The sequence below is a fragment of the Abramis brama genome (genome assembly GCF_963993115.1).
Source record: "Abramis brama genome assembly, chromosome: 23".
NCBI classification, from domain to species: Eukaryota; Metazoa; Chordata; class Actinopteri; order Cypriniformes; family Leuciscidae; genus Abramis; species Abramis brama.
In genome coordinates this window covers 8,183,616-8,207,814 of record NC_139985.1, presented here as the reverse complement: position 1 = coordinate 8,207,814, position 24,199 = coordinate 8,183,616, and the positions used below count along the sequence as shown (strand labels likewise).

The 24,199-nt window shown below is 38.3% G+C and overlaps 1 protein-coding gene across 3 annotated transcripts in view; it reads left to right on the top strand.

The window, feature by feature from the left end:
* Positions 1-24,199, top strand: part of diaph3 (diaphanous-related formin 3) — a 339,063-nt gene that overhangs the window by 256,150 nt on the left and 58,714 nt on the right. For all 3 annotated transcript variants that reach the window (XM_084101805.1, XM_084101803.1, XM_084101804.1), the window contains one exon: positions 11,832-11,967. In XM_084101805.1, coding sequence (XP_083957931.1) covers positions 11,832-11,967 — 136 coding nt within the window. The remainder of the gene's footprint in view (positions 1-11,831; positions 11,968-24,199) is intronic.

Here is a 24,199-nt window from a genome sequence, read left to right as displayed (position 1 = left end):
TAATCAGACACATTGGGCTTGGCAGGAGCCGAGCAGATTTGTAGAAAGAGTGGCTTCATCAGATTAGCAGGGTTATATGAGGTAGGCAGGCAGCTGTTGTGATCTATATTAAGGCATGTCTTATGAGAGCCCCGGCTTTGAGTTTAGAGTTTGCCAGACATCAATCACTTGTAACAGCATTTTAGACTCTTTCCGACACACTTTGTTCAGCTCACATGGAGTCGTCTCTCACAGTGAATGCTGATTTAAATACTTAAAGAGATACAAGTGCAGAAGTTTGCAGAGACTGAGAAACAAAATGCAAACATTTTGTTCCCTTGTTTCCACATTTTCCATCAAAATGATGCTTGGGCCAAAGCTGGTGTGATGCTGTTACCACAAAACCTGAACACACACACACACACTCTTAGAGTCGTTCTTGTGTCTATGATAAGTATCTCAAAAAGACAATCATAGTATTTCTAGATGTTTTATTTAAGATGCGGAAAATAAAGTCATTATAGTAGTTATGCTGCACCGCAGATACAAATAAGGTGTCAACTTAATTCACCTCACTTCATTTGCAATTTGCTTTGTGTTTGAATGATATTTGTGTCCTCACCAATGCATGATAACGTTCAGTTTATTATAAAAGGCGCTGCAGAAATGTTGTCTGCTGCTTTAATGCTCCAGCTCTTTAAAGTAGGGTGGATTTTGATTGGCCGTCAATGTATTTATCCTTATTCAGCTGGAAAAAAAAAATGGTTCTGAAAGTGATTCCAACAATATCGTTCCCCTGTGACGTTATAGCTGTGTTGTGGACTTCACTATTCTCGTATAATTACAACGATATTACAATTGTATAGGTATAGTTATTGCCCTTAATGTGAACAGGTCTAGAAGGACTGATTTATTTTTATTTTTTGAAAACTTTACATTATGAGGAGGTTATTCCATCCCCTGGCTTGATGTTAGTGTATTTATGATTGTATGTTTAAGTTTTCTTCTGACCTAGAACAATCATGTCTACAGTGGAAACGCATTGAATGGAGCCAGATTAGGCACTGTATCCAGTGACGGCAAAGGGGTATGTCACATAGTGGTTGATGGCTGGTATTGTGCAGCATGTCCGGAGAGAGCGAAGCCCAGCAGTTCAGGTTCATCAGTAACACTTTGTAATGGTGTGTGGGGTGCAGAGAGATGAATAGTGTATTCTGAGGAGTTTCCTCACCTCAGCTGTGTGTAGGATTCTCCCCTTAACCCCTCATCAGTCATTTACACACACATACACAGATGCTGACTATGACTAACAGCAAAGACTGTGTGTGGTAACCCCCATCCTCTCATGCTCTCTTTTTCTCTCTCCCTAAACTCTCATTGCCTTTACTTTGTGTTTGTATGTGCATTTGTAAGAATTCACCGGTCACTGCCATGCTGTTAACTCTTTAAAAGTCATTAATAGTTCAACCCAAAATTTTTATTTCTGTCATTTACTCACCTTGATGCTGTTCCAAACACGTATTACTACTAAAAGTTATTCCATTAAACACACACAGACACACACAAAAAGTACTGGTATCTTAAGGATATTAAAGCAATTCATACAATAGCTGTGTGTGAAAAACAAACCAAAATTTAAGTCATCATTCACTTTCTCTCCAATGAGCAGGCAACCACTGCAGATTATTAAATCAATGAATGGAACATAGGCATCTTATGGAAAAATCAGATCAATTATTAAATTTTGGGGGGGGGATCTCACTCGGAAGAATGATTCATTCACCAATCTGCATTGCTTGGATCTTATAAGTTTTACTTACCTGGCCTGTCAATTGAGGGACAAAAACCTCTCAGGTTTCATTAAAAAATAATTTGTGTTTCAAAGATTAACCAAAGTCTTATGGGTCGTTTCAAATGTAAATGATGATGAATTAAAATTTTTGGGTGAACTCTCCCTTTAAGTGCCATTAATCAGAACAGTCCTTCGGCAGTGTGGCAGGGAAATCCGTCTCTGTTGAGGCACATTGTGGCATCAGACACACTCACAGCACAGAAGCTGGGTCATGCCCCTGTATCTCTGATGCTCTCATAGCCAGCGGCAGCTTTATAAACTGTGTGAGATCAGCAATACTGGGAACGACTCGGGCAGTGGCTTTGATTTACATTAGAATAAATCAGGGGTGTGTGTACGTTACAGTGATTGCTATTGATTCAGACTGAAGTTACACCTTTTCAGTATTTATTCAGCATTGTGAGATTTACTTGTATCTTTAGCGTTCCACTGTACTGTATTGAAAATAATCAATATCAGCACAATATTGTGTGTGTATAAAGGACTTAAGGCAGTGATCTCAAACTCAGTTCCTGGAGGGCCACAGCCCTGCAGAGTTTAGATCTAACCAATTCCAATTAACACCTGCTTGGAAGTTTCTAGTAATCCTGAAGACCTTGATTAGCTGGATCAGGTGTATTTGATTAGGGTTGGAGCAAAACTGTGCAGAGTTGTAGTCCTTCAGGAACTGAGTTAGAGACCACTGCTTTAAAGGACCACTGAAGTGCCTTGGAACTTGCAGCTTTGTATAATGCGTTGACGTAATTTCCACTGAAACAGGAAGCTAAGGCGGTGCATATTGAATGGCTCCTCCCCCTTTTCAAATAGCCAATAGCGTTTAGTTTACCTCACAATACTTCAAGTGGTACTTGACAGCACCATGGAAGTGAATTCTAGCGCTGATGATATGTTGGACTCGGTTGTAGAGGTGTGAATAAATTGAAATTGGAAAACGGAATAAACCTCGAGCGTTTGAGCAACCGAACACACATCTCCAACCCATATTGCTCCATGATGTGTCTGTCAACGATCGCTTTGGCCAGGTGGTATGTATAGAATAGGGGGCGAGATGCTTTAGATTCTATAGAGCATTTAATTGGACAGAAGATGTGATGAGAAGCTGAAGTCCGCGGTGATGTCATTAAAATTCGTGATCCATTTTAGCGGAAGTGAGAGACTGTAAGTTTTGAATGCTTATATCTCCTAAATGTGAATTTTGTCATTATTTTGGAACAAACCAGCTTATTCATAACCTTAAGGCTAGTGTTGCTTTCGTCAACGAAAATTATGACGAAATATTGTCGTCAACGAACCGTTATCACCTGACGAAAACGAGACGAGACTAGACGTAAATGCATGGTCATGTGACGATGACTAAAATACATGTATAATGCAATATCGTTGACGAATAAAAACGAGACTAAATGTGGTTTAAAAAATAAAAACTATGCTAAAATGTCTCTTCATTTTCGTTGACCAAAACGAGACGAGACGAAATGTAACGTCACGACGAATGAGAGAGTTGTGCGTGAACCTATAGCTTTGTCGGCTTTAAATTCTGGATTGCGATCTGGTCACCCGATTATCAGCGAATTTAACCATATATTACTCCATTAGTTATTCTATTAAAATGTCTCATTGATATATTTGACACATTCATAATCATTACTTTTGCTGGTTCTTTGTGACAGCTGTTATGTGCGTTATTGGCAGCGTCTCTTGTTACATGAACACGTCACCGCATCAGCGCCAGAACATGGAGATTTTATTTTAGAGTATAATCGCACAACCTATTCGATATTTTATAATTAAATAAACTAATCGAATATCCAAAAATCGTGACTCATCCCTGCATGGAATCTCTTGTTTCTTTTCCCAAATCTTCACTCACGTCTCACCCATTTTCTAAAGGTATAAACGTTTCTTGGTTCGCTTTTAATTAGGCCTATTATATTCGTATTCTTTACTGTGGTAAAGTAGAAAAACGCTGTAGGACAGATAGCCTACATTTGTACTTGCATGTCAAATTCTTTTTAACACAGTTTGTGCTTGTTATATTAGACATTGAGCGCGAGTTTAGTTGTAAAGCGCGTTTGACACGTGTGGGTGATTTTTAGTTTCACTTTCTCTGGCAGCGCAATCTCAAACACAGCCTAAATATCTCGCCCTTGTGGAGGATAAAATTCGCTCTTCAAACCAATTTACATCAAGTAGAAAACACGAAGATATCATAAAGAGATCGATATCTTCGTGTTTTCCTGCTCGTGTCCCACATCCCTCTCAAAGCGCAGAGTGTATCACGCGTCTTTGTGTGGAAATATAAAACGAGTTTTTTTTTTTTTAATAACCCCCCAACCACCGCCGGTAGTTATGGTAAAAAAAACCTGTCACCGTCACAGCCCTAAATATAGGCCTACTAAATAGCCTATAATAAGATAGCCTTGTTTGAAATTCTATATTGACTGGGTTAAATAGAATCGCATTACTAAAAAGAGACTAAAATACAATTTTCATTGACTAAAACTAGACTAAAATGTCATCAGTTTTCGTCGACTAAAACTAGACTAAAATGTCATCAGTTTTCGTTGACTAAAACTAGACTAAAATGTCATCAGTTTTCGTCGACTAAAACTTGACTAGACTAAAAAGAGTATGAATGTGACTAAAACTAATAAAAACTAAAATGACAGCCTGACACAAAGACTAGACTAAAACTAAAATTAAAACAGGCCGCCAAAAACAACACTACTTAAGGCTAACATATTCATACTAAAAGCTAAAAAAAAGAAAAAGAAAAAAAAAACCTTTAAGGTCTCTCAGACAATTGAAACTATAATTTCCACAGATTAAAGGTTTTGTGACCTGTAAGTTTTAACCTATAAGTGAATAAATGGATTCAGCACATAAGTCTTTAGAAAACATCAATGCTTTTATGCTTGCTTAGTTTAAAAACTGACCTTTTTGTATAGCTATTAAAATTATGTGTATAAAAGCATTTAATAATGCCATTTAATGTGGAAACATGAATTTCTTCTGTTGTGACGTTTTGTAAGTTTCTCTAAGAGCTTGTTCTTGTCGGTAAGTCTTCTATCATGGTTTTCAGTCAGGGATTAGACCCGCTCTTATGTTATTATTTTCTATTATGCCACTGAAGAGGCATAATGGAACATCCTCAGCCTCCTGCACATTTTCCTCGGAACTGTTATTGAACATCTAATAACTAGTTCACTCATCGTTCAGCGTTGGCCCATCTGCTCCTGAATGCTTACTCGCGTCAGAGCTGTTGTACACCGAGGCGCTGTCGACTTAATCGTTGCATCTGCTGACAATCTCACTCTAAACTGCTGTCGATACTTTACCTGAGTATGGTGGCCACTGCGCGAGAGGTTGGATTGACATACCTGTCACATGTGGTTCAGATGAGGCTGCTGGTCACAAGCGAAGCATGTTGGGTAAGACCTCTATCTGTATAGTGCTTCTACAGTGATTAGGGCTGCACGATATTGTAAAAAAAAACTGACTAGGACTGTTACGATTCCACGATTAAATTTGAGTACTCAATTTTTAAAAATCCTCGATTGCAATTTACCCGTGTCGAGTAACTGGAGAAATACCGGAAGTGGCGCATTCCACGGATGAGAATCCATGAACTGCATTATTAGACCATAAAGTACATACTTTTGAGTATGTAGTGGAAGAGGAGGCTAGCTTTGAGACATACTACTTTGTCATAATTGCGTCTTTAACAGAAACAGCAGCCCATCAATCTTATTTTGACAGGTTGCCGACAATTAAAAGTGTGCACTGTCAGTTTCAGAGTGAAGCTTGGCACTTAGTTCATTTACATGCGTGCCCTGCTTCACTCTGAAACCGGTAGCACATATATTTTAATTATTTAAATCGCAACCTGCACGATTTGACAATCGCCGTAAGCCATATCGCGATGTTGATTTTAATTCGATATTTTGTGCAGCCCTAGAAGCGATAAAACAACATCTGTGCAGTTCCAATGTGTCCCATTATAGCCACCTGCAGAAGACCTGGGTCAGGGCACCGCCAACATCACTTCCTGTGTAGAAAGCAGAGACCAATTGAGCAAATTGCTGACTCAAAACAAGCTTAAAGGTACCGTTGCCAATTTTCAGAGAGGCAAGCAATAGTGTGCTAGCTTTGAGCGCATGAGATCCCACCCTCCCTTCAGAGCGTCTCCAAAGCCACGCCTCCTTCAAAACACACAAAAAAACATGAACTCGTACAGCAGGGAGAAAACAAAAGCATCACAAGAGACGACGTTAAACTACCTCATGTCTCAAAGTACGTAACATTACAAAAATAATGAACATAAACAACTTCAAGGGCACTGACCTGTACCACCTGACTGCTGCAGATTTATTTCAGCGTTTGAAAAACATAAATTCGTGTCACGAACTGTTCTAAGTATAACGTCATAGGTTTCCATCTCTTACAAATTACTGTAGTTATGGTGTGTACGCAGGCAGGTAGGACATCATATCATTGCATTCGGACCGAATTCAATGAATGGATGAACATTTTATGGTCCTACATCTTCCACAGATGATGTATCTACAGTACATATACTGTACATACATGTAATGTTTCTGGAACAAATCACCTACCCTGCATGTAATGTGAATTATTCAATTGCCTCATTTTCTCTATCAGTGAAGACGTTCCCTCAAATTAGGCTTCTGGCAGAATGTTTTGAAATGTGTAGAAATTTGCATTTGGGGCAACACCAGTGACAACTGACAAGTCACAAACAGTGTATTAGAAGTGTTGAAGGAAGGGCAGGATCATTATGAATCCCCCTCTTGTATTAGTGTTGATATTGATGTCCATGCTACAGAGCGTGAGGTCACGCACCACTGCTTTTCATTCTCCTCTAATTCTAATGAAAGTGTTTAAAGTGCTCTGTGCGCGCACAGTCACAGAGCCATGGAGAGGAAAGCTGATTTAACCCACCTTCCATCTCGCTATCTTTTTCCCCTCGTCAGGATTTACTGTGATCGCAGACTGTGGCCGTAATCCGCCACACGCAATGGGGAATAAGCCTCGTTATCATGTGACTTATACTCTGTCTTGGCCTGCCGTCAATAGCCATATTTCCTGCTCATTTAAGGGACCACTGCTCCAACTATGGATCAGTTGGAGATCTGTGAGCTGTGCAAAAAATAGACAGCGACATCTGCCTTAGCCATTTACGAGGAACTTTTCTTTTTCTTTTTGTCAATCCCCTCTTAGAGCAGGTTTTTCCATGGGACAAATATTAGATATGATGGTGAAATGCTTTAATAGGACAACAAAATTATGGGTTGGCGTGGTAGTAACAAATGAGGGTTTCATTGGCCAGTCAGAAAGAGTTGTGTGTGTAAATATATATTAGGGGTTTGCAGCAGAGCCAATATCTGTATTTGTAACAATCTCAAAAGTATTCGTGTCTATATTCGGATAAAACTGGAAGTTGGTGTTGCTTTACCTGGAATGGAAGTTCGTACAGTTACTTGAGAAGACCGTTATATCTATGGTTTTACTATCTGTTTTCTTGGTAGTAATCACTGAACAAATATGCCTTAGCCATGCGCTTTCCTGAAAATAATTGCACACTTTAGAACATTCATTCATCAACCAATCAGTTTCAAGCATTCAACAGCCCCGTAGACATGTAATAAAATATAATTTATAAGAAAAAAAGTGTGTGCGCATATGTATATGGGCTTAAGTGGACTTAATATTTATCCATTTACATGTGTCAGGATATGGGCCCAGGATATGTGCATTACTTCTGTAAATGCATTAAACTTTTTTTTAAATCTAGAAATGCAGTACTCATACCCTTATGTAAATTATTGAATTATGAATTCAGGTTATTTCTCAGCCGTCTTTATTTTTCCATTTGTGTTGAACTCCCCTCTCCCCACTCTTTCTCTCCCACTCTTTCTTTCTGCCTTTTCTCATTAAACCTGTTCGTCTTTTGCCTCTTACACCTTACCTTTGTGTGAGGTGTGCCACTTGCTCTGTTCTGCACACTTAGAAATACATCCATTATCTGGAGAAGGCTTTTAAGGCTGAAGAGAGAAAGAGAGCCGGAGAAAGAGAAATATGAAGAGTTAGGACAAGGTGACTGCTCTAATGATGTTTCTTTCTGATAGCTTGTTCTGATTGCCCGAGTGTTCTTACACCTAGAAAAGTAGCCCTCATCAAACCAAAAGAGGAGTTATAGATTTCTAACAACCCTCTCCAACCACTAATGGTCCAAAAAGAAAAGAAAGCAAGCAAGGAGGCGACATTTTGCTCAGTTCTTGTCCCCCAGATTTTCTCGAAAATGTCTGAAGTGCTCAGAGCGTTGTCAAAACCTGGGAATGGCTTAGTTAATGAGAGGTCTTTTTCTCTCTTTCTGCCACTTTGCTCCACTTAACATTATTTTCTTCCAGTTTGTTCGTTCTTTCTTTCTTTCTTTCTTTCTTTCTTTCTTTCTTTCTTTCTTTCTTTCTGTTACATTTCATTTAATGTATATTGCAGTCAAATATGTAATGTATTAATTATAATTATAATTGATCAAAATTATTCACCCCCCTACATACCCCCCAACATGTTTCATAATGTAAATTAGTATGTACAGACCGGTCAAAAGATTTTTTTTTTTCAATAAGACTCTTTCATGTTTTTGAAAGAAGTCACTTAAGGCGAGACACGGCAGGCAAAAACATTTTATTTTTTTTACTGGTCAATTTTGAGATTTTTGGATGTTTGTCTTCATAACATGTCTTCTTTCAGACTGTGGTGAAAAAAAGTCCGAAATACACATTTAGGTCTTTATTTTATTACACTTTGTCTGTTTGCGTCTGTAGATTTCGCGTAAATTCAACAAAAGTTGTCGTTGTAAATCACCCTGCCGATCCGCGATCTCTGTCTGCTCTCTGTCATCACAGGCACGGCTGGAAAGCTCTCTCTTCACTGTACAATGCTGTCGGATCCAAATATGGTCATTTCCTTTTTATCAGCAACCAATCGCGATAGTAAAAGGGCTGAATGCGCAATCTCATTGGCTGATGATAAATCTTTAAAGCCCGTTTTCTCAAAATGACCTTTCTCTCATACTCCAAGTACGAAATCTCCACTTCAGTAGCACCGATATACACCAAACTTTCCAGTCTTGTACCTAGTTATATTATGAAGACATTTACAGAGGGATTTGTAAATACATTATTCCTAGCCTGATTTATATAACATTTTATTACAAAAAACATGGCGAAAATCATTTTTTTTGACAGTATATTCTGATTTACAGGATAACAAAAGTAGATATCCATAAATCCCTCTGTAATTTTTTCCCCATCTAATATGTGAACACAATGAAAAAATAATTTTTTATCTGGCTTTATCCAATACTCAGATTTCGTTTTTTAAAATATATACAAATTAGCGCATATTTAATTAGATATTGCCTAATTTGCATATTTAAACATTAAATTACAGAAAACTTGTAATACATTTTTTTCTTATCTTAATGTAGGTATTCAACTGGGAAAGTTTCATGGTGATATCTGCTAGTTAAAATTTTTACCCTATTCACCTGTAGTGTCTCGCCTTAAGCTCACCAAGGCTGTATTTATTTGATCAAAAATACAGTAAAAACAGTAATATTGTAAAATATTATTACACTTTAAAAGAACTGTTTCTGTTATAATATAATTATATATAATATAAAATAAAATAATTTAATATATGTAATGTCAAAGCTAAATTTTCAGCATCATTACTCCAGTCTTCAATGTCACATGATCCTTCAGTAATCATAGTAATGTATATTTCACTTACCCCAAACCTTTAAATGGTAGTGTATCGTAATTTCAAAAAACAACAACAACAAAAAAACACAACTTTTCAACACTGATAATAATTAATGTTTCTTGAGTCAAAATTAAGAATTGGTTTAACTTGACAGAAATATATTACTGTTGTACAGTAGAATTTAGATGTGTCTCAATGTAATAATAATAATACTAACACTAATAATAATAATTATTATTATCGAAACTTAAATTTTTTTTTAAGGAATAATACATTTTTCTTCCATGTTTTAATGTTAACAGTAAAGCTCATTGTGTAGCATGTTGTTTAACAAAAGTTTGTTTAATTTCATATGATTAAAAGATAAAATAAATTAATGTTTTCTGTACTCATTTGATTACCGGAAAATAAGCAAGCACAGAATTTGTGGGGGGAAAAAAAAACGTCATACAAATTAATTAAAAAATGTTTTTATTAAAATTGTTGTTTTTATGAATTTAATTAGACATGCTTTTTGATTATTAACATTTAATTAAACCATTAAAATGAAATCCAGAAAACACATCATTTAGAATTTGAGGGAAATAAAAACATATCTCATAGGGTCCTAAACATGTAATGTTTGTTAAACTTTTAAGAAATTGTTGTTAAATTGTATGTTTCATGTATGTTTGTACAGTTTCATGATTTCAATTAGACATGCTTCATGATTACTAAAATTTTGATTTAACCATTAGAATGGAGTCAAAAAATAAAACGGGGGGAAAAAACGGAATTAAAAAATAAAACTGAACTTCATCTACCATTTTCGAGAGAGAGCAGTCAGGAGGAAATGGTTTCAGCTAGCTTAAGCACAAAATCATTTGGTTGGGTCATTCAGGTGTTTTGTTGCTGCAGGAAAGGGCAATCTTGACCATGTAACTGGCACCATGGATTCTTTGAAGTACCAGGCCAATTTGGCAAAGAGTGTGATGCCTTCAGCATGTAAATTGAAGCTTGGACTTTCCAGCAAGACAATGATCCCAAGCATACATCCAAGTCTACCAGAACATGGTTCAGGGATCGGGCACGGAATGTCCTTGAGTGGCCGTTTCAGCCTCTAGATTTAAGTCCCATTGAAAATCTTTGATGGGATTTGAAACAAGCGGTGGCAGCACAGGAAGCACAAAATGTCAGTGAGCTGGAAGCTTTTCACATGAGCAGTGGGCTAAGAGTCCAATAGAGAGGTGTCAGGGTCCTCTGAACACTTGCCATAAGCATTTATTTGGAGGGTATAAAGGGTAAAGGATGTTCCGCCAAACACTGACTTTTGGGGTTGAATAGTTTTGAACATGGATGTTTAAGACTCAACTTGGTTCTTAAAATCATTCAAATGTCTATTTATAGACTGTTTACTGAGGTCTTAGTTTGGTGTGTTCGACTCGATTGTATTCACATTAGAGATGCGTGGTTGGTGGTTACAGCCGCGGACTCCACGGATAAACCGCGGATCGGGCAGATGACGTGACGAAAAATAATATTTTAATTAAATTCAGGCGGGTGGCGGGCGGTTGAACCAATCAAATGAAAAATATATGTATACACCAATCAGCGGATGGCGGGCGAGTGCGGTTTTGAAAATTGGTCAAAAACGTTGGTGCGGATGGGTGGTGGATGGATGATGAGTTTTGTGATGAGGTTGCGGATGAAATAATAGCCCATCCGCGCATCTCTAATTCACATCACCAGAATGTTGTGTAGGTCAATGACTCCTGGGCTAAAATTCAGAAATATGAAAAATCTTTATACCAGTTAAAAATTCAGAAAAGGCTTTTTATACTGACTCGCTCTTTCAATTTTCGAAGTAAATTGACGTGATTTGCACAATATTGCCAACGCATCACTAATGCAAACAAGAAAAACATTACCATAAAAATAATTGGTCAACAATTGTAATAACTATTTACACTGTTTTACAGTTAATATAGATACAATAAATGTTCTCATAATAATAATCTTTCATATTTTATTTGAAATAGAAATGTTTTGTAACATTATGCATTTCTTTGTCACTTTTGATCAATTTAATGAGTCTGAGTAAAAGTAATTTGCTGAATAAAAGTATTCATTTCTTTTAAGAAATATACTCGCCTTTTGTTTGTAAATGGCAAGTTTATCTTTACTTGTTTCCTCAATAGTCTGCTCTATCTCTGCCCTTTTTTCTCTCCAGCAAGCGGTGAAGGAGAACGTAAGGAGAAGAGAGGCGGAGGAGAAGCAGAGGAAAGCGAGGATAGCCAAAGAGAAGGCAGAACGAGAGAAGCAGGATCGGCAGATGAGGAAGAAGAGACTGCTGGAGGTCAACACAGGTGAGATGTTTATCAGTCACTCACTGAAAGTTTTCACGAGAGTGAGCTTTAGAAAAATCACCTTTGAAGATGGATGAAACGAATCCCTGCACACGCACATGGGAGCTTGTTTTAAACAGACAGAAGAGTGAGAGCGTATGTGTGTCCTGTTGTCAATCTGTTACCATGTGAACAGCCCATCGTTGTTATAATGCCACAAACGCAATGGAATTTCAGCACCATGGCTTTCATAATGTCGAAAACATTACTTTGTAGTGTTTATCAGTTCTGAAACAGGCCGATCTGCATTACTCACTTTCTATAATGTTTACATTCTTTTTTTTTTCTAAGCGAGCATCTAACTCATAATGATGCAACGTAATGCATGATGATATTAGAGATGTGATTGGATTACAAACAGGTTCTGTGCACTCATGAGACACACATGAAATGAGTTTGTTATAATATGTTGCCACTCGTGCTTGCCTCCTGCTGTGTGCGGAATGTGTGTGAGGGTGTGTACATACACGCAGCGGGCTCTCAGTGTTGACTGGGATGAGTTTTGTGTCCGTATCGGGTCTCACGCTGAGTCAATAAAACAGAAGAGCAGCCTGTGTGCATTATTCATGCACTTAAAATACACACATACACACTTACAAATGAATATGTGGAGTGTGGTACTGTCAGTAGTGAATCTAGTGTTGGGTTATGGTAGGATGTGTGGTGGCAGTGGGGCATGAAGTGCAGTGCAAGGTGGAGGGCTTAAAGTTGAACTCTGTGGGTGGGTGAGTGAGTTAGGGATGCATGATGTATTTGTGGTCATATTACTTGAAGCCAATGAACGTGACTTCAGTGTTGTAGTATGAGTCAGATCGTACTAGAATGAGTAAGACAATAATCATGATACCCACATTACTTTTGGTTGGCCTTACTATTGTTAGTTTAATAAAGTCAAGTCACCTTTATTTATATAGCGCCCTATTCAATACAGATTATACCATACAGTAGAGTATGACGAGAGTGATTGGAAAGCAGCCGTCTGACTCAGCTGACAGTTTCTCCAGAGCGCCTAATGACGATTTTCACGATTGACCAGATTCACAGATGACAACCATGACTTTTTTGTTTATTCTGAAAACTTCTATTATGCTCATGCTCACAAATCTGTGTGAGCAGAATTTTTTATAATCGAATCTTATTTTGTGTTATGTTTGTCAAAATTAACTGATAAAATAACAAACCCCACTTTATTCTTATTAAGCCTAAATAATATAAGCTTATTTAAAGCTTTTTCTTCTTCTTCTAATCAGCACCAGGGCTGCACGATTAATCGCATTGGCTTATTGCGATTATTAAAAAAAAAAAAAATTATGAGCAGCTTGTCATTGAATCACAGCTCTGTGATCAGTAGTAAACGCTGTTCTTTCTGAAGGCACTGTGACACGCGTCAAACATCTTTCCAAACATGAGAAGCCTTGGAGCCTTGTCCAACAAAAGACAACATTTAATAACATGTTTTTACTCCAAACTCGCTTCATAACGACAGTTGAGCATGCTTCTGTGAGATGATGTGACTTCTTACACAGAATAAGGCACACAACATATTATTTCATAGTATTATATACAGTGATAAAGCTATGTTGATTAGCTTTGAAGTATAAATATACTTTATTATCATGAAAATACCCGAGAAGGCTTGAAGAACTCAGATAAACCATACATTGTCGTAGCCATGTGTTTATTAGTCCTGTTTAATCAAGCAAAGCGTTTCAATCTTCTGTTTATTCAGCTACAGCGATAGTATGATACTCATAGGGATTTCCTGGAATGACGTGCGGGGCATATTTGGAGTTTCTGCGCGAGAGCGCCCTCTGGCTTTCACATAGAGCAGCATTTACTACCGATCACAGAGCCGTGCTGCACTGACAAGCTGCGCATAAAATAACCGCAGATTAGTTTCAATTAATCGTGCAGCCCTAAACCTATTCAGTAAAAATTATTACTACATGTAAAATTTGAACATATCTGATAAATACTGCATCTGATCTACTTCATCTGCAATAAAGCGAACACTGTGAGCTCCACTACGGGAAGTAGACATTATCTAAGTTGATGAGTCCCCCAAATGCAACCAGCAAATCTTGCCAATCAGGAAGCCAAGGCACAGTCAAACACACTTATTGCCTGTGCTTCAAAGGGGTCAGTGGGTGAAAGTTGAAATTGTTTGACCGTTAAACATCACTTGCAGGACGAGCACCATAGAGTTCTGTCCATTGATGAATGTTGTGAAAGTGCTTTTAGAGGTAAGCTAAGAAATGAAGACATTTTAGGAGATTTGACAGTTTGTGTGATGGTGGGTGAGTTCTGATTTTTATTTATTTTTGTATCTGTTTAGAAGCATAGTCCTCAGTAGAGATGAATAAGTCAAGGTTTTTTAAAGGGCAGCCACTGAAGCACGTCTCATTCTGATTCTGCTGGGTTTTGTTTTAGAATGTTTCTCTTCTTTCCTTTTTTTACTCTCCTTTGGAGGACTGCTGTCCTTCACTTTCATTTAAAACAAATCTCAGTGTTTAAGTCTCTAGAGCAGGTCTCTAATAAACCTTTCTAGGTTAATGCAGATTTCATTAAATGTCTCATGACACAGTCATTCAGATCCAAAGTGGTTTTGTTTCAACTTTGAGATTCTTCTACAAGGGTTTACTGACAACATGTCACCGCTGTCTTTGCTCAACAGGGGGCACTACACACTGTCCAGGCAGTCAGCATATGAATTATTTATACATTTAGATGAATTCGTTTTATCTCTCTGCTTAACTCACTTGCACTCTGATTATATCCTCAGAAAAAGACTTTTTGTCTTAGTCTTACTCTGTCTTATACTCTCTGTCTTATACTCTCCCCATCCCAATGTTATGCGTCTCTGAGCATAACTCTATTTAAACTATCTTCTCTGTTCGAGTCCAAGTACACTTCATTCAGCCTGCCAGTGCATTAGAAGCATTGGACTGGTTTCATTTGTTCAACTTAAAATGAATGTTATAGGGCCAATGGCTGAACCAAATATTTACAACATAGTTGGGTAACACTATTTTACAGTGTCATTGTTACAGATGTTACATGCAGTTACTATAATAGTAACTATACATTATGCATAATTACATGCAAACCAAAACTAATTCTGTTTAAACCAAACCAAACCCTAATCCTAGTTACTTAATATTACTCCGTATAATTACACTATAACAAAGAGACCTTAAAATAAAGTGTAACCAATACTTGATATTATTTTGTGGTTGAATGTAATGTTAACCAGTATCGTGAATAATGCAATAATTTAAGGCATTTTTTATTTTGCTGCTATGTTTTCTGCAACTGCACCTGTAGCTCAGTTACTCCTTAAGACTCTGATATAAATTTTAGTTGCAAAAATGTTTGATTCATTTCCCTGAATCTACTACACGAATTTGAGTTCATATCAAAGAAATGATTACTTTCAATCTGCAATAATACATTAAATTGATTAAAAGTTACAATGAAGACTTTTACATTGTATAATAATAATAATTCAAATAAATGCTTTTCTTTTAAACTTTCCATTCATCAAAGAATACTAAAACATTTCCATAAAAATATTAAGCGCCATGACCATTGACAATATTTATAATAATACATGTTTCTTGAGCACCAAATCAGCATATTAGAATGATTTCTGAAGGATCATGTGACACTGAAGACTGAAGTATGAAAAAAAAATACAGCTTTGCCATCACAGGAATAAATTACATTCTAAAATATAATAAAATAGAAAACATTATATTAAATTGTAAGAATATTACACAATATTAGTGTACTTTTTATGAAATACATGCAGCCTTGGTGAGCATAAGAGACTTTTCAAAAACATAAAAAAAAAATCGTACTGAATTGAACGATAGTGTATATGTGGATAAGTATTGCTAGTTTATTGTTAGATATTGCTATATTGTTGCATATTAATACAAATTATTGTGCCATTCTTCTATTTAGTTGAAAACCTTCATATTTCAATTTTTTGTGTAGTTTTGAATCTGTTTTGCGACAGTGGCTGTTAATAATCGGGGAAAAGATCACAATTTGAAGCCATTTCAGAGCAAATACATACATTTCAAAACATTGGCAATTGTCTAAAAGCTGAAAAAATATCAAGATACTGAGTCTTGAAAAAAAAAAAGCTATATCACCCAGAATCAGTTCTAAAGTGTCCTGTGGGTACTTCCACCCTTATTTGTGTCTGCTCACTCCATCTCTCTCTCTTCTCATCCTTTCATCAATCAAACACCAGCAGTGTCCTCTTACAAGGACTGACTTCTCCAACCTAGAACATGCAGGCTCTTATAGTGTAGGACCAATCTCTCTCTCTCTCTCTCTCTCTCTGTCATTCCGCATGCACTTTAAGATGAGTGGCTGAGCCACAGGTGGAGTGTGTGTGCTGATTCAGATGGAAAAGAGAGATGCATGAAGTGGAGAGCGTGTAAATGAGTGAGTGTGTATGTGTTGAGCAGGCTCTGGCATATAAATGTGTCTCTTTCAGGAGGTCTCAGGTGTCTCTTCAGCTAATACTGCTTCCTGTCCAGTCAACCAGTGTGATCGCTCTCTCTCGTCCACAGAGCCTCAGAGCGGACGCTCTTGCCCTGCAGCTCCCCAGCGTGTGCTAATCAGTGTTATCTTAATAATTATCACTGGAAAGACCACAACTACAGAGAAGAACTGCAGACTTTTTCTCAAAGTAGGAAAGCTCTGCTTGTTGTGATTGTCCGTGTTTTTGATCGGGCAGCCACTCAGATGGCTAACTGCTACCTGCCACATGTAATTGCATCAGTGGGCCATTTTCCTTCACTGTTTTGTTATTACGGCTTAGTTGTCGCAAACTGCATCACTTACTTCAAGTCTCCGAGTCTGGCTTTTCTCATCAGTGCGACGTGTGCAGAAAACACAAAACACACACACCTAGCAGTCCCCTCCTTTTTTCATCTCACTTTTTGTATAGCATGTTACTCCAATCTCATTTGCTCTTCAGTCTAGGGTTTAGCATGCGTGTATAACATGAGGTCATTGTTTAAAGCGAGAGTGCCTGAGTGGTCAAGTTTACGTTGGCTCTCTTAGCAGCATGAAAATCAAATTTGCTAGTAAGTTGCAGAATAAATTACACAACGTGAGTAACATGACAATCCTGGAGTGTGTCACTGAACACATTGTAATCACTAAAACGGTAACTGGTTGCATGTTTTCACTCGACTGTGTCCTGCAGTTCAGTGTAAATTACCATTCTAAACAAAGCTGTTTACACTGGACAGTACTTGGGTGTTTCTTCAACTTCAAGCACTTTTACATTACTGTTCAAAAGTTTGGGGTCAGTTTTTTATGCTCACCAAGACTGCATTTATTTGATTATAAAAATCAGTTGTACTACTTAAAACTTTCTTTAAAAGAAGAAAAAAAAAAACAAAGAAGAAAGTTGCACATGTTTGTAAAGGTCCGTTGGCAAAAATACTCATTGTTGAAGAAACACTCAAATACTTAATTTAAAACGAGTATCTGATTGGCCGTTGCATTCATTCACACAGCAGGCGTGTGTGATTGGTTGCAACCCTTATCTGTTGCAAAAAAACAAAACAAAAAAAAACGTTTAGCCGCATCAAGCATAGTCCTAAAAGAAATGTTTTAACGAACACTGTTCCCAATTAGTTAATTGCTGCAATTATATATCAATTAATTGCGCAGCCCTAAGTGTAAAAGAAAATTAAATTTTTTAGCGCTCGTCTTGGCTCAGGTGCAGCAGGAGATGCAGACAGTGAGGCCACATCAAAGAGCTTTTCAGAGAATGTCGCCTTCAAAGAGAGACCATCCTCTGCTTCCTCTTCCCCCCGTCTGCTTTCTATCACAAATCTCTTTCACACCAATTAGTTTCTAATCATGTTCCTCTTTATCTCCCTTTTCTTTCCTGTACTCTGACTCAGAGCTCTGATGTCTCTCTGACACGTGCATGCTGGAAGTGAGCATGTGCATGCAGCTCTTTAACACACAAGGTTGCTCTAAGTGCAGTGTGTCTTTGGAAAAGACAGTGAACGGCTGTTTTTTATTCAAAAATAATAACAATTCTCCCTCTCTTTCTCTTTTACTCTCACTCACATTTTTGATGATGTCTGTCTCTCGTCTGAAGTCAGCACAAATAGGCTCTGTTGTGTTTCCAGGTTACCATTGCCACTTCTCCTGTTCGTCTCCACGGAGACTGTCAATTAAAGCGCTGTGGTAATCCAAACCGCCCCAGTGAGAGAGGCGATGCTCTGTACGTGTTAGGGTTAACGTAAGCGGGCCGCTCTTTGGTGGGTGGTAGGATGTGAGACGGAGAAGAAAAAAATTATAAATTGGTTTGGCACTGTTAGCAGGAGAGGAAGCTGTGCACTAGTTTCCTCTGAAATGTTTTGGAGCCACACACACAGAGAAGAGCAATGATTCAAGACCAGACCGGAGGAGTAGAGAGAACTACATGCACATGTTTTCAGAGAGAGGGGAGGGTCTCTGTGCTTGTTGAAAGCAACAGACCAGACATCTAACAGAATTAGGCCACATATCCATAGACACGGAGCAAACACAGTCGCCTGTGCTATTCCCAATTCCAGCAAGTGCTGTAAAAGCCCAGCGTTCTGGCTACTCTGTCCCAGATATGGGCTCTCCTCCAGGAGGAAGCCACAGGGGGACTCCCAGCTCCCTGGAGCTCAGAAACCAGCTGATGATACCGACTCTGAGCCCTACAGCCTATGAAAGGGTATACTGAAATGGACAAATGCAGTAAAAGCTTAGTAAAACATTCAAAAAGGAATAAAGCCTCACAAAGAGTCCATAATTTAACAGGGCTACAAATTGAAAGCGCAACAAGTAATTTGTCTATTCAAACCGAAAGAAAAAATACTGCTTGACCCTCACTATATAGATTTCTCTATGGGCAGAGCTACAGCACAGTACTAGAGCTGACAGAAACTCAGATTCACATGAAGTGGCTGTTATTGCTTGATGAATTGTTACGCCTTGTTTGTACTCAGTGTTATGCACTGAAATACACAATGTGCATAATGTAATCTTTTATGTTTTATAAAAACCCACATCCCGCATCAGATTTAATTTATTATATGCGCTTAGTGCATCCATTTGTGTTTTTATATAATATAAAAATATAATTTTAAAAATAATTTAGAAAAAGGATGTATTGTTCCTTCGATAACAATCCGTTCGCAAAGACTGCGGCACATTAGCCAGATGCTTTTAGCCAAAGCGATCTCAAGATATGCATTTTATCAGTGTGTGTGTGTTCTCTGGAAATCAAACCCATTGAGCATTAACATCATGCTCTACTAGGTTCACAAAGCAATGGAATATGTTTCTTTAAGATTGAACCTTCTAGAGCTCAGGTGGACTCCTGCTGAGCTTATGCATGAGATCTAACAATTTTCCCTTTATCTTTCACTGACGTTTCCTCCTTTCTTTGAAAAAAGTGAAAAGTGAAAATATCTGACCTTTACGCTCCAGTAAAGGTTTAATAATCAGAATATGCACCTGACAAATCAGATTAGCAGGTGGCATTTTGTCAAAGCCATAGCAGACAGGCAGCTGAGCAAATGTGCTCTTTGTATCTGTTCAGGAAAATATGATGTGAAAGATGAGAACAAGAAAAGAGGGTTGATGAAAGATTATAGGGGAGGTAATTGCTGTCTTCATTATTTGTCATCTCTCTTTCACCCTCTTCAGACAAATGCGAGAGAGAACGGACATGAACTGTGACTGTTGATACGTCAGGAATGATTGTGCTGTTCCGCCATTATTGCTCAACCTGTGCAGACACCTGTCCAGCCCCTTCGCATGCTGTTGTTTGATCTCAGATCAGTGAAATCATGTGTTTCTGTGATCCGTAATGAACATCTCATAAATCTCAGCTGGACTGAAGTGTAGCTTCTCCTTTGAAAGACATGCTACGCCAATCATAACGTGTTCATAAGTTGTGCTGACATGGCGATTAAGAGCAAATACATCTAAGGCCTTTCACTTTACTAGCAGCAGAAGGGGTACAGAAAGGTAGTTTCATAGATTTTTAGGTTGAAGGAAAGCTGAAAGTAATTGAAATACTTGACAAAATGATTAAAAAAAGTCCACGTTGTATGTTTATCTTTACTGTCTCATGGCCCCCCTTTCAAGAAAATCCTTTTTTTTTTTGTACCTTCTTTGAAATGAAAGACAAATTCCACATTGCAAAAGGGAAACTGGTTCCAGACATTGTTCCATGTTGATAGATTACAGTATTGTGGATTAAACCGTGGACCATTTATTCAGTTATTTAAAAAAAGAGGTAAATTTGTATTAATTTTTAAATGTTTTTTTTAAAAGGAAAAAATATTAAATGCTTTGATTTATACAGTTCATTGCTTAAAGATTTTTTAATTGATTTATGGAACATTTAGATGTATATAATTTTATTTGAAGAGCAGTCGCCCTCTTTCTCTGTCTTTCTCTTCAGTGTGAGTGCTTCTATTCACTCTCTCTTGTATTTATAAAAAAGAGGGAGAACTAAAAGAGAGGCAACAGCAATCAAGCCAAATGCCTTTTCCGTTCCTGGCTAAATCACACCATATCCTTCCCTCTCACACCTCCTCTCTCTTCTTCACTCAGCTCTTTATTAAAGCCACCCTCCATCCCTCTCTCCTCCATCAGAGACCCAGCAGGCTACCTCCTAGCACTTATCGCTCTTTCGGGTTCGCGCTCTCTCTTTCTCCATTTCTCTTAAATCACACCCTCTCGCTGTCCGTCTATCCATCCATTCTTCCTGCAACCTGGCTATCTGGGCCTATCTTTCAAAAGAAATAAGAAACGTGCCACCTGGAAAACTGTGCAGGCTAATGTCAATCATCGTAGTCCATATCTACTCTCATTTCCCTTGGCTCACTCTCTCTCTTCTCAGAAAGACGTAAATATTCTAAGCATGACCCTTCCTTATAAATTAACCCTTCGCAGGGAGTTTGATTGACAGGCGATCTGACCAATCACAATCCTCCGAATCTGCCATTTTTTGTCTGACAAAGCAATCAGGAGAGTTAGTAGATTAACGTTGGAGGATTTGAACTTGAAAAACGGAGTGTACTGAACTGTACTTTCCGCGGTTAAAACAACATTCCTTCTTATGTTCATTCATGTTTATTTGATGCTATAAATTAACTAGAAGGAAGAGATGATCGGTTCACGAGCATCTTTAACTGAGGCTCTACAGTGATCTGTAGAGAACACGACACATTAAAGAGCCACAAAACGGTATTTATTGTTTAAATTTCTTTAAAAAATTACCAAATTTGAAAGGTGAGACTTTTCATATCAAAATTAACCTGGTCTGTCCTGTCTGTCAGCACGTTGTCAGTGCGCTGTCAGTGTCCTCTCTGCTCCGCAATGTATTTTTCACTGCGTGAGAACATGGTGTGGCGTGAGAGCGGCGTGGCTTGTCGGACATAGCAACAGTAACTAAAGGGGGCAGGTCTTTGCGAACGATCAATTGTGTCGATTCAAGGCTGCATGTAAATAGTCAGGTCTGATTGAACAGCATGCACAACGCATGTCGGTGTAGCAAAGAGTCTCACACACACACCCACATGCACAAATGCAGTCGGACATTCATCTGCTTTTCTATGATTGCATCTCTTTCCTCAAGCCTCCACTCAGTAGCATGTTACTAGTTATTTCTCCTCTCTCTGCCTTAAGCGTTCCTCTGTTTTTTCCCCCTAGCTCTCTTATCGACTTATATTGTGTTCTGTAGTACCGACTTCCCTGCTAGTGGTGCACCTTTATGTCTTTTCACACCTGTCCATTAGCACCTGTCTGTCTATCTGAGAGTGCTGGTTTCTGAAGCGTTGCCGTGACAGCTGCTGCTGTCCTGGGTCCTGTGGGTGAAGAAGATGGTGTTGGAACACTGAGATAAGTGATTGACATTCACGCCTCATTTCCTTGTGGTCAGGTTCAGTGCCAGCCACTCGCTCTTTGCTTGGCGAAAAACAAAACAAAATCATAACTCATTAGCTCACCACTCACTTAGACACTGCCCACTGTCAGCAGAGAGATTGGGGACAACAGCTTTGCATGTGTTTGTGTGTGTATATATAAAAGTGTGTTCAGCAACATTAATTTACATATACACACAAATATTGCTGTTTATCGAGCAATCAGCCTCACCCACCCGCCTGTATGGTTGTGAAGCATGGACTATCTATGCTCGACGTGAAAATGTTGGAATCTCTCCTTATTAGATGCCTGCAGCACATTCTCAAAGTGACACGGCAAGATCGAGTGCCACATATTGAGATCCTGCAAAAAACTAACTGTTGGAGTATAGAAGCAACCCTAATGCTTTACCAACTCAGGTGGCTTGGTCATGTTGTGAGAATGTCACCAAGTCGCCTCCCATGTAAGGTACTGTACGGTCAATTACATCTTGGCTGCCGTTCTGTAGGAGGTAAAAAAAAGAGGCTGAAAGACCAACTAAAAGGCTTTAAGAAGTGTGGGATAAAGCCCACATCCCTGGAAAGTAGTGCCCTGAATCGCACACTTTGCCAGCAACTTTGTCAGAATGGAGTACAAAGTTATGAAGACAGGAGAACTAAACATCGCCTGTCTAAAAGACACCAAAGAAAGCAGGCCATGCTTGTTTCTGCCTTCCAAGACAATCAGGAGAAATTTGCATATGCCCTATCTGTAAAAGACAGTGTGCTTCCCGCATCGGACTATACAGTCATCAAAGAACCAACAAATTATAGAAGTCGTAATGGGATGACAATGAACTACCTATATGTGTATACCTATATGTATATATATATATATATATATATATATATATATATATATATATACATATACATATACATATACATATATACATATATACATACATACATACATACATACATACATGTATGCACGCACGCACACACACACACACACACACACACACACAGTGTACTGTATTGTTTTCATGCATATTTTTGACTTTTCACTGTTGGGAAGAGGTGTTCTAGTACTATTCCGAGTGATTAGGTTTTTGCTTGGCAGATGGCAAAATGGGCAAATGATACTTAGACTTTTGGCATGGATGATATATTGGTTTCAAATCTCTTATCGCCAATATTACAGATATTACTGATGAAGAGTTCTGGAAAAGCAAACAGTGTCACAAATGTAAGCACTGAATCTCAAATTATTTTAAATGCGACACTGTACAGTAAGTGAGTGAAGACCGTAGTTGTACAGATAAAAACTGAAATTTATGTAAATATTCTTTACCTGGGTTGTAGAAGCTCTTCGCTTACACAGATGAAATGCGGTTTCTCTAATGAGGACACAATTGCCTTATAATTGGTCTCTACCTGTGAATCATTAAAATCACTCGCCCATATGCTTTATCATAAACTCACACAGTTATTGAAGCGTTTTTCAGTCTGAATTAAATTAAACCGGTGAAAATGACTAAAGAACATATGTAAAACAAATGCATAAACTGCAGGGGGAAAAAAGTACATAACAACTGAAAATAATGCAGGTGTATGGTGGTCCCAGTGGGCATTGTGAAAGCTATATCAAACTACCCCAACACTGTCTAGACAGGTTTTTTTTTTTTTTTTCACAAACAAGCAGGAGACTTGTGATGGAAGCTACAGAGAGAGCAGCAAACACTTTGTAGAGGCTACATAGTTCTGGAGCTGAAGGTGCACCAGACAGCATATCAAGAGCCCTGGATAACACTGGCCGATTCAGGAGTACGATACAAAAGGGGACAATGTTCAAAAAGATCCATGGCTGCGTTTACACTTGGCATTAACATGTGACCTGTGACACGCTTCAGCGTGTCCAGGTTCGGAGGTGGTCGAGGACGCTTTGTGATCGGGTCTCAGTGTAATGTAAACGCAATCCAGCCATCGTGTCTGCATTCACAGGTGGACGTCACACGAATCTCTGCCCACTGTCATTATTCCCCCTCCTCTCTCCGGAACTGAGAGCTGTGTGGTTTTGCAGTCGAGTGCGAAGTACATATAGGCTACATCGCAAATATACTGAAATGTTTGCCTTCGCAGTTCGCACCCGAAAGTTGCAGAACCATTAATTTCCTGTAAAGAACGCATTTTTCCCACCACAGCATGTTCTCGGACCCATACGTTTCTCTGTACCGTTTCCATTACGGCATCTAGTATCC